The 10,807-nt window shown below is 34.2% G+C and overlaps 1 protein-coding gene across 1 annotated transcript; it reads left to right on the top strand.

Annotated features, from left to right (window-relative positions):
- The first annotated feature begins 219 nt into the window (after positions 1 to 219).
- Positions 220 to 9,300, top strand: IntS2 (integrator complex subunit 2). Its single transcript, XM_065506962.1, has 3 exons — positions 220 to 1,079; positions 6,622 to 6,869; positions 6,937 to 9,300. The coding sequence occupies exons 1-3, from the start codon at positions 276 to 278 to the stop codon at positions 9,266 to 9,268; spliced, it is 3,384 nt and encodes a 1,127-aa protein (XP_065363034.1). The 5' UTR covers positions 220 to 275; the 3' UTR covers positions 9,269 to 9,300.
- Positions 9,301 to 10,807: the final 1,507 nt, after the last annotated feature.

Genomic DNA, 10,807 nt, shown 5'->3' with positions numbered 1-10,807 from the left:
CACAAGTACTGCCAGAATCAATGGTTATCTCTATTTTTTTTAATTTTTGTAACGAACAAGTTTTGCATCTCATCCTACTCATATAATAGATATTAAATTATACTTTTCGTATGGAATCATCCATATAAAACATAGTGTTATTAATTTTTTAGGTTGGCAACGCAAACATATGTTTTGTTGATTTTTTGTAGTTGTCAAAATTTGTTTGGATTCACAAAAATATTTAATTTTCGTTTAAACTGCCACAAAAGAAAATAAATCAAAGAATAAACACAATGCAAGATGTAACGGCACGAGTATTTGCGGCAATGCAAAATCTTGATATAACAGCGTTAAGCACATATCCACAAAACGAAATACGGCCTGTACTGCCGGCTTTAGTACGTATGAGCCTGTTGTCTCCACTCGACAACACAAAGTCGTCAATGGAATCACGTAAACAAATTTTAGCGGTTCTTATTGGAATTGAGGTGGTTAACAGTATAGTGTCGTATTTACAAGTGAATTACCATGAGCTTGAACAAGAGTTGAAAAAAGAATTACAGACGCGCCAGAAATCGATGTACTACGATGGACAACAGTCAGAGTTTGGATTACAAACAGGTATTGCGTTGGGGTTCGAGAGAGCAGATGTAACACGCAAAGTACGTGTTGTGCTATCAGAAATATTTAACGTTCAATGGCAGTTGTCGGAACAGAAGTCTCCTGTTCAGTCTGAAATATTAGACGATGGTATATATTTGGAAGAAGTCGTTGACATTCTTTGTATTGCTTTAGCTGAGCTGCCATCTTTATTAAATATATTAGAGCTTACAGACACACTTGTTCAAGTACCAAATGGACATCGAATAATATGCGCTTTAGTAGCTAATTTTCCAGATTGTTATCGGGATGTCGTTACTCATGTTATTATCAACTGTGATGAAGAATCAAATGAAGGAAAACAGAAGCTTGTTCTTTTAATGGCCTTAAGCGAAATTAATCCATCACAGGCATTATCAACTAGAGCAATTTGCGTGGAAATATTGAAAGTACCTTCGTTTATGCTCAAACTGTGTCTTAAATATCCACAGGATTTGGTATGTATTTACTTTTACTTGCCTTACACTAATGGAAATTTACAAACAGAAGTTTTTAGTTTATTTAAAGCTGATATAAAACACATATGAATTAATTTTTAACACATCTATATTATTTAATACAAATTATTGAATGTTTCGAATTTATTCGTTAAAATTGCAATTATCCAAACGTTTCTTGTATAATTACTAGGGTATTCAATCGATTAACCCTTTATCGGTTAACCGATTAATATTGGTCGGTTAACTGTTCGAATAATTCAAAATTGACGATTTTCAAATAACAAATAAACCGATTAATTTGTGTCGATTAACCGAAATTTTTTTTTTTTGGCACTTCATATAGAAATATACTTTTAAACACACAAATTTTATTTTTTAACTCGTAAACATTCCCTTCTAGAAATAGTTTTTTGAAGTATAGTACGAAAACTGACACTAAGGAATTTGGAAATTACCCTTTTTTCTAGAATATTCTATGATGAACTTTGTCCTAATGAATCGGAGGACAACATTGTAATAGACGAAACTGAAGGCATTACAGAAACGAGTCTTTTATCACAAATTAAAGAAACTATTAAAGTATTCAAAATCTAAAAAAATCCAAAAAGGACTCCCATGGTATGATGGAGGATTTTATATGCTTAGAAAAAACTGAAAAATTGGATATTCTTTATCATGCCTTACTTTCGATTTCTCCAATATCTACAATCAGTGAGATAGTTATTTCAAGTCAAGTTTTATTAAAACTAAAACAAATCGTTTAAAAGGAAATTATTTAAATTATAGTCTTTTTTAAAAGATCATTTCACAAGATCTTCCTAAAATCCTAAAAAAACTCACATGTTTATTTATTGTTTTGTTGAAATGTTAAGTACACAAAATTCTAGCTTTTCTTTTTAATTAAAAATTAAAATGGAAATTATTCGGTTAATCGAATAATTAAAAATTAACCGATTAAATCTAAACCTCGATTAATTATTTGCACGATTAACCGATTAAATCAGAAATCCGATTAATTGAATGCCCTAATAATTACTGTTGAATTAAAGAAATTCAAAGGTAAAGTAATTTTCTGAAGTGGGTCTTGTATGGGAGCTATATGAACGGAAGACCGAATGTCACAGCATTCGAAAGTATGGCTTCGTTTCCAGGATTATTTGATCATCGCCAAATGTTATTAACTCAGCGATAGCTTTATCAATCGGAAGTTTTTCCCTAGCGAAGAACCTTCGACAACTGTATATGTATGTATGTATATGAAATTGATCAGGGTACAATTTTGTCATGATACGAATATGTATAATAGATTTATTAGCATTTAACGGATTTATAGGGCTTATATACAGCGCCGAACTTAAGTATTGGCACAGGAAGCTCATTGTACTTTAAGCTCAATTTAAAGGACGTATTGTTGTTAAAAATTACCCAATTCCGTCGAACAAAATTATTGGCACACTTAATCAGATTCTTCAAATTTTATTGATCTATCCACTTTTTTTTTCTTAGAAAATGCCCATTTATTTACTTTTCTTTAAGTTTTCGTTTATAAAACTGTTAATGTCAATTGGTAAAAAATTTTAACAATAATTACACGGTACTACGATAGAAAAAAAAACTTGGAAAACGACCCAGTGTGGGCTATAGGTCTTGTTGAGTACATTACAAATTGTGTCTAAAAATTTCAGAAACACCCTCAAATTCAGAAGTTATTCTAAAAAACCGTTTTCAGTGATGTTCGTCAACTTATCGACCAGTAACTCAGTCAGTTTTTGTACAACTTAAAATTTGTTAACAGGTTTGGAAAGAAAACTGATTACGCTTTAAAATGACGTGCAAGAATGTATAAAAGAAAAACAAAATTGATCAACGTTTTTGATTTTAGTCGTTTTTCATTGCTTATTTTGATATGAAGGCTTATAAAAATTTACACCAATGTATAAAGGAAATTTAGTTCTTAACAAGGTAAATTTTTTCGAACTTTTTCTAAAAAGTTTAATAACTTTCGCAAATATAAACCGATTTTAAAAAGTAATATCTCATTTTTGTCTATATAAATTAAATAAAAATTAAAATAACAATTGTTGAATTTGAAAAATGACGAAAAAAATAATGCGAAACTTTTTATAAAAACTTACACAATTTTTTGCAATATACATTTTATGCATACATTTTATGATTACCTATCTATAGTTGTTTAAAATTTTGAAATCGGTATAAAAATGTGTGAGTTAGAGGTACTAAAGTACATCAACCTACCCTAAAACAGTTTTTTCAAAATAACTTAAAATTTTGAGGCTGTTTCAAAATCTATAAAAACGGTTTTAGTATGTCCTCACCTAGGTATACAACCCCCATTAGGTCGCTTTTCAAGTTCTGACAAAAAGTGTTATTTTGTAGCAGAGTGCTTAAATGGCTAACAAAAAAAGGAAACAACAGAAACTGAGCGCAATATCATCCTTAACCTGCACAATCAAGGAAAATCTTATCTTACTTGAAAGTGCTAAACATATAGGTCGTCCTAGATCCTTAAGTGAGCGTAAATGCAGCCATATAATCAAAAAGGTCAAGATATGCCCAAAAATATCTTCAACACAGGTTCCTGCAGAGATTAAAGAAGAATTGGGGAAAGATGTTCACACAGCAACAGTCAGAAGAGTGCTTCAGAAGACAAACTATAGATGTCGTTTTGCTAGGCGTAAACCATTTATTTCATCTGTGAACTAAAAGAAGCGTTTAGAATATGCCGTTTAGAAATTTACGTAAGCCACATGATTTTCGGCACCAATATTTTTCGCTCTGACTGCCGTCAAACGGTATGCAGAAAACCCAATAGAGTGCTGGAAAAAGAGCTGGCTTCCACGACCCATGTAGTAACCAAAAAATGGAGCTCTACGTATTACGGAAACTATAAACGCACGATCAACCCTCAAATGATTATCGATGAGCATCCTATTCCAAAACTAGAAGATTTATTCAACAGAATTAAGGGTGCTACAATGTTTGGACATGTTCTTACCTTAAATACTATTACTCATGGCCTTATACAACCCACTCGTGCAGTCTATGGAGCTGCAAATATTCCTGCAATATGGCAGCGAAAATTGGAAGAAGTTTTAAAAGGACTACCTAATTATCTTAATTTCTTTGATGATATACTATTATTTGCAAAATATTTTAATGAATTACAACAAATTTTAGATGTGACTTTGGTACGAATGAGACAGTGTGGTCTTAAATTAAACAAATCAAAGTGTTTTTGCAGCAACATCAGTTGAATTTTTAGGGCATATCATAAGTCAAATAAGCATATTGAATCTGTATTGAACGCACCAAAACCAAACTCCTTAGAAGACTTGCAGCTGCTTCTAGGTAAAGCCTCATACTATAGTGCTTTTATTCCGGATTTAGCAACTCGTGTGAGGCCATTACGAGATATACTTAATCAAAGGAATTTTCTTGGAATATAATGGCGTATGCTGTCATTATAATATTAAGAAAATTTTAGTGTAGCCACAAGTTTTAATAACGTATGATCCAAAACTTCCATTGTTGTTGGCAACGGATGCTAGTAAAACCGGCTTGTGCGCGGTATTGTCGAAGAACGACCTATTGCAAACGCAAGTAGAAAAATGAGTGCGACAGAACAACGTTGCTCTCAAATAGATAAAGAGGCTTTGGCCATAGTATGGGCCGTACAAAAATTCTTTAAATATTTATATGCACGACATTGGACATTAAAAACCGATCAAAAGCCACTCACTCAGATTTTGCACCCTAGCAAATCGCTTCCATTACTTTGCATTTCTCGTATGGCAAACTACGCTGATTTTTTAAGTAATTTTGACTTCGAAATTATATATAAACCATCCAAAGAGAATAGTAATGCAGATTACACGTCACGTATTGTACCAGATAGTTTAAAAAAGTCAATGCAACGAAAATGATGCAATTGCTGAATACGACGAGTTTAACCAGTTGCTCGTTACAGCTGAAAAAATTGCCAATGATACTCGTAAAGGTTCCGAACTTCGGAAAATAGTTGCAATATTATTAAGAAAGGATATTCTTTACCACTGCACCAGAATCGAATTATAGACTCTCAGGTAATTGCTTAATATTCGAACACAGAGTTGTAATACCACAGAAGTTTCGAAAATATATTCTTCAAAATTTGCACGCAGCTCATTCATGGGTGGTAAAAATGAAAGATATCGCTCGTATTGGCCCAAAATCGACGCAGATATTGAAGCACTGGCAAAAGAACGATTGTACAAGAGTAGCAAATAAACCTAAGAGGTATACAGATCATCACTGGGAATATCCCAAAGGGCCTTGGGAACGAGTGCATATCAACAAAATCTCAACGAGTTTTTAAGGCAGTATAAGAATGCACCTCATTCCACAACTGAAGAGAATGTTGTCCACACCCAGCACTGTAGTAATCATAACAACGGCCCCTGTTATCAAAATGGAAAAAGATTTTAACAACAAATCTACCATTATTCTAAAATGAATTGCAAGTCATTAGTTGTGTTCGCGTACTTGATATTTTTTAATAATTTGTACAAATTATCACTGGAAGTTACGGGATTCCGTTCGTTCACTTTTAAAAACTTGAGTGTAGACACAATGGAAAAATAAGCTAGAAATAAAATTGTGCACAAATAACTAGAAAATCCGACTTTGTCGGGTTAAAATATAACCAAAATCTGATTTTCGGCAGATATCAGGTCAAAAATTTTACGTCTCGGCAGCTCGAGGTTGTGTGGCCTTTAAATATTAATACGTAAAATTGAACAAAAATATTAATTTGGCAAGCAATCCGCAGCTGCGGTTTGAAGAGTCAAACTTTTCAGGAATGTTTAACAAATAAATCAGAATTATATATAAAAAGAGAGTTTGGAAAAGCGATTGCTGTCATTTATAAGACATCACACATCTGATACAAAGTTGTCATTACTCAATGACAAGTTGTATTTACTCAAATACAGCTATGAAGTGCTATAATGAGAATAATATTGATGTTATACCAAAACACATAAATTAAACAAATTGCCCAAATCTTCGTCCAATCGAGATATATTGGGCAATTGTTAAACGTAAATTGAAAAACAGTGCAGTAAATAACCAGATTTTGATGAGAACAAAGTGGAATAAATATGCTGGAATAACGGTAGAAGTGGAAAGAAAAGCTGTACAGCTATTAATGGGAGACATAAAAGGCAAAGCCAGACAATTTCATGTATAAAATGTTAACATATGTTGTTTCATTTAAAAGTTATGCTCGCTTTAATCCGTACCGATTTTAAGTGGCCACTTCTGATATAAAACCTTGTCGCTATATTTTTCTTTATGCTGGGCTTCTAGCGACAAAGTTTTATTTCTTATAAATTGTATAATGTAACTTATAGTTTGATTTAACTAAAAGTTTATTTTTTTGTTTTTTTTGAGCACTCAAAATGATGATAGTTTTAAAAAGTTTTTTTTATTGTTTTATTTTTAGAATCCTCTTCGTCAATAAACTAATGATTTTCTTTAGATATCTTTTTTAACAGGTATGTTGTTGGGAAATGATCAGAATGTACGTACATGGTTTGCGGAATATGTTCATTCTAGTCAAAAACGAAAAGGAGATGCATTAATTTTGGTAAGAGCCGAACTGTTACAACAATTGCTGAACATCGTCCATAATGCCACCAATCAAAACAATGACATCGAAGACTACACAGTCCAAGGTGCTGTTTTGATGCGATTATACTGTGCATTGCGAGGTATTGCCGGCTTAAAGTAAGTTTTGTTTAATAAACAATTTAAAAATTTGTATTTGTGATTTTGATTATTATGTGTGTTTAAGGTTTAATGATGACGAAATCAGTGCGTTGGCTCAGTTGGTTTCGAGTAGGCCGCATCCCACTCAATCTGGCATGCGGTTTGTTTCTCTAGCATTGTGCATGTTGATCGCGTGTCCGTCATTGGTTTCTACTGCCTTGCTCGAAAATAAGGCTGTTGAATGGCTACAGTGGCTCATAAAAGAGGATGTGTTCTTTGGTAGGAGATCTGATGCCAGCACTTCTCTGGGTGAAATGCTTTTACTGTTAGCAATCCATTTTCATGGCAATCAAATATCAGCCATAGGAGAGCTAGTGTGCTCGACCTTGGCCATGAAAATACCCATAAGACCGAACAGTACCAATCGTATTAAGCAGGTTTTCACACAGGACCTTTTCACAGAGCAAGTAGTAGCATCGCATGCGGTACGTGTGCCGGTCACACCGAAATTAAATGCCAATATACCGGGATATTTACCAGTACATTGCATACATCAGCTGCTAAAGTCAAGAGCATTTCTCAAACATAAGGTGCCTATTAAGTCGTGGATTTACAAACAGATATGCAACTCGGTTCGCCCTCTGCACCCTGTGATGCCGGCCCTAATCGAAGTGTATGTGAACACACTGGTTGTACCAAATCCACAAGGCAAAGTAAATGTCGATCATATGCACAAGTCGTTTTCCGAAATGGAGATTCTTCATATCTTCCGTTCCAATTTCAATGGTACTAATGTATTGGGAGACATCACATCAGCTCCTAATTTGCATGCATTCACACAATATGGCGCTTTGAGTGGAAATTTGGCGTCAGCAGATAGTGATGAATTGTCCAAATACCAAGTACAATGTCCATTAACTGCCCAGCTTTTGATACTTTATTACCTCGTCTTGTATGAAGACACTCGAATTTCAAATTTATCGAATGCCGCAATGAGTGGAAAGAAAATCAAAGAATATACCAACAATTTTCTTTCAGAACTACCAATGAAATATTTGCTGCAAAAAGCACAACATTATCATAATGAGTATGTGGGCATTTTCCATCCGTTATTGCGTCTCATTGTATCCAATTATCCTCACTTGAGTATGGTAGATGACTGGCTCGAAGAACACTGTACTTCAGGGATTTGTCGCAATATTAATGCACCTAAAAAATCGGTTGAACAAATTCAAGAAAGCCTTAAGAGAATAGATTTTGATAAACTGGATTCTAAGCCCGGGAAAGCAATACCAGTTTTGAAGGCATTGCTTAAGATGCCCCCTGAAGATATAGCCCGCAACGCTGATTTAATCGTAGAAAATCTACCAAAAGTATTCCAACGACAAGTTCCACGGTCAATAAAAAATTTGTATTTGGATGTTTGGCTCCGTTTAAATGGTGTATTGCCGATAAGTTTCTGGCGAAAATCTCTAACTTCGATTATGGCATCGGAAGATTACATAAATCGATGCTCTTTCGTTGTAGAAAATATGTTGGATCCACTGCAAGTTTTGCGTTGCAGCCGAGAAATATTCCATTGTCCCCATACTCTTATAATATTGCTGAGAATTCTTCAGGGAAGTTTAGCAGCGTCGAAGGCCCATCTCAGCATACAAATGCAATCAAAGCAGCTTATAGATAAAAACGGACAAGTCCAGTGTGACACGGACAGAGAAGAACTTAAGACCGCCTTAATAGCTTCGCAAGAGAGCGCTGCAGTTCATATATTGCTCGAAGTCTTAGCTGACATGTATGCCAATGGAGATACGCGAGTTTCTTCCTTCGAGTTGCGCGAAGCTCAGGGTATTATTTGTTCATTTATTCATCAAGCTTTCATCTCGGAGCCATCGTTGGCTAAACTTGTGCACTTTCAAACCTACCCTCGCGAAGTGATACCCATGATGGTTAAGGGAGTTCCCTCTATGCACATTTGTATTGATTTCCTGCATGAATTCCTTAGCATGCCGGAAATGGATAAACAGATCTTTACAATCGACTTGACGTCCCACCTGGTCCTAAAATATGCCATTCCGAAAAGTTTAAGCGTCTCCAAATTTTGCGTCAACACTATTCAATCAGCACTATCCCTACTCTCCACCGAGGCCAAATGTAAATATCTACGTAATATTTTACCATCTCTAATACGTTTTGCCGAAGCTTTTCCTATTCTAACGGACGATTGCATCAATATTTTAATGTTAACGGGTCGCAGTCTATATTCACAATCCACGCTTGGCATCAATTCGACTCACATGCAGTTGACAGCCAATTCGAGACACAAATGTTTCAAAGAAGCTCCGCGATACATTGCGATGATCGAGGAGGCATTTGAAATACTAATTACAAAAATAATAAATAAGATTGAATTGTATTAGTCAAATTGGTATAAATATTAATGTATGTATGTACGTGTAATTTGCATAAATTCGTTTTTATTTTAATTCGTAATTATTCTAAACTAGTTGACCGTCCCGGCTTCGCCCGGTAGCTATTTAATAATGTTAGTTCTTCAAGTTTATCCAATGTCTGTTATTAAGAAAAGTGAGAAGTGAAAAGAAGGCAATATATTAAAAAAAATCAGCCAAATCGCTCCAGCCGTTCTCGCGTGATGCCATTACATACATGGACCATTTCATTTATATATACAGTGACGGACATTACAATAGAATCACTACCAATATTTCATATAAAACTATGATTTATATATAATATATTAAACTCTATTTTTATTTTGCCTTTGAATTTTGTCTATGTGGTCAACGCTTACAATTACAACTTATTACAATATTAATAACATTGTTACTTTTCAAATTAAATGATATGAAACGTAAATTTTGTTGAATACATTGCGACAATAAATAGAATCACATTTAAAAAATTAAATTAAAAGTTGGCTTTGACTTTTCATTTTTGGATTTTTTTGTTAATGAGAAACTATTTTAATAGTAATTATTAAATATTAGCTTTCGGTAATAAAATATTTATCAAAAAATGGGTCGCGCAAAACATTGCACTGATGAAGAATGGAAAATTATTAAAAATTTAAGTTGTTCCGGCCGATCTCAACGTGAAATTGCTAAATTATTAGGACGATCCCAGAAATTTGTTTTCAATGCGTTATCCATCCGCAAGCCGCCACGTTCCATAGGAAAACCACGAAAAACTAGTCATCATGAAGATAATTTAATTGTTATAATATCCAAACGAGATCCATCTAAGTCCGCTGACGCAATCCGGAAGGAGGTTGGTTGTGAAGTATCCACAAGAACTATTCAAAGAAGATTGGTGGATGCTGGTCTGCATGGCAGAACTTCAAGAAAAGTTCCTATGCTCACTAAAAAGCACGTGACAGCAAGAAAGAAATTTGCCAAAGAACATAAGTATTGGTGTGGCCCGAAAAATATAAAATAGTGGTGAAATGTGTTGTGGACGGATGAAACAAAAATTAATTTGATTGGTAGCGATGGTAAAACATGGGTCAGACGTCCAAAAAATGCTGAATTAGATCCTCGGTATACAACAAAAACGTTCAAACATGGTGGTGGAAATATTATGATATGGGGATGCTTCTCTTGGTATGGCGTTGGCCCAATTTACTGGATTAAGGAAAATATGGATAAGCACCGTACGTGAATATTTTGGAAAATGTTATGAAGCCACATGCAGAATGGAGTATGCCCTTAAAATGGGTATTCCAACAAGATAACGACCCAAAGCACACTTCAGGTCTTGCGAAAATGTGGTTTTCAGATAACAAAATTGATATTATGGAGTGGCCCTCGCAATCCCCTGACTTAAATCCTATCGAAAACCTATGGAAAATAGTCAAAGATAAACTTGGACCTGAAAAAGTGAAAAACAAGGAAGAATTATGGCAAAAAATTCAGGAAATCTAATAAGTATTACACTGATTG

The sequence above is a fragment of the Calliphora vicina genome, chromosome 4, assembly GCF_958450345.1.
Source record: "Calliphora vicina chromosome 4, idCalVici1.1, whole genome shotgun sequence".
Classification (NCBI taxonomy): domain Eukaryota; kingdom Metazoa; phylum Arthropoda; class Insecta; order Diptera; family Calliphoridae; genus Calliphora; species Calliphora vicina.
Note: the sequence above shows the minus strand (reverse complement) of the source record. Positions and strands in the feature narration are given on the sequence as shown.

Coding starts and splice junctions, on each gene's coding strand:
- IntS2 (XM_065506962.1), top strand. CDS start 276: ATGCAAGATGTAACGGCACGAGTATTTGCGGCAATGCAAAATCTTGAT. Junction 1,080..6,621: donor TTAAATATCCACAGGATTTG/GTATGTATTTAC, acceptor GATTTTCTTTAG/ATATCTTTTTTAACAGGTAT. Junction 6,870..6,936: donor CGAGGTATTGCCGGCTTAAA/GTAAGTTTTGTT, acceptor TGTGTGTTTAAG/GTTTAATGATGACGAAATCA.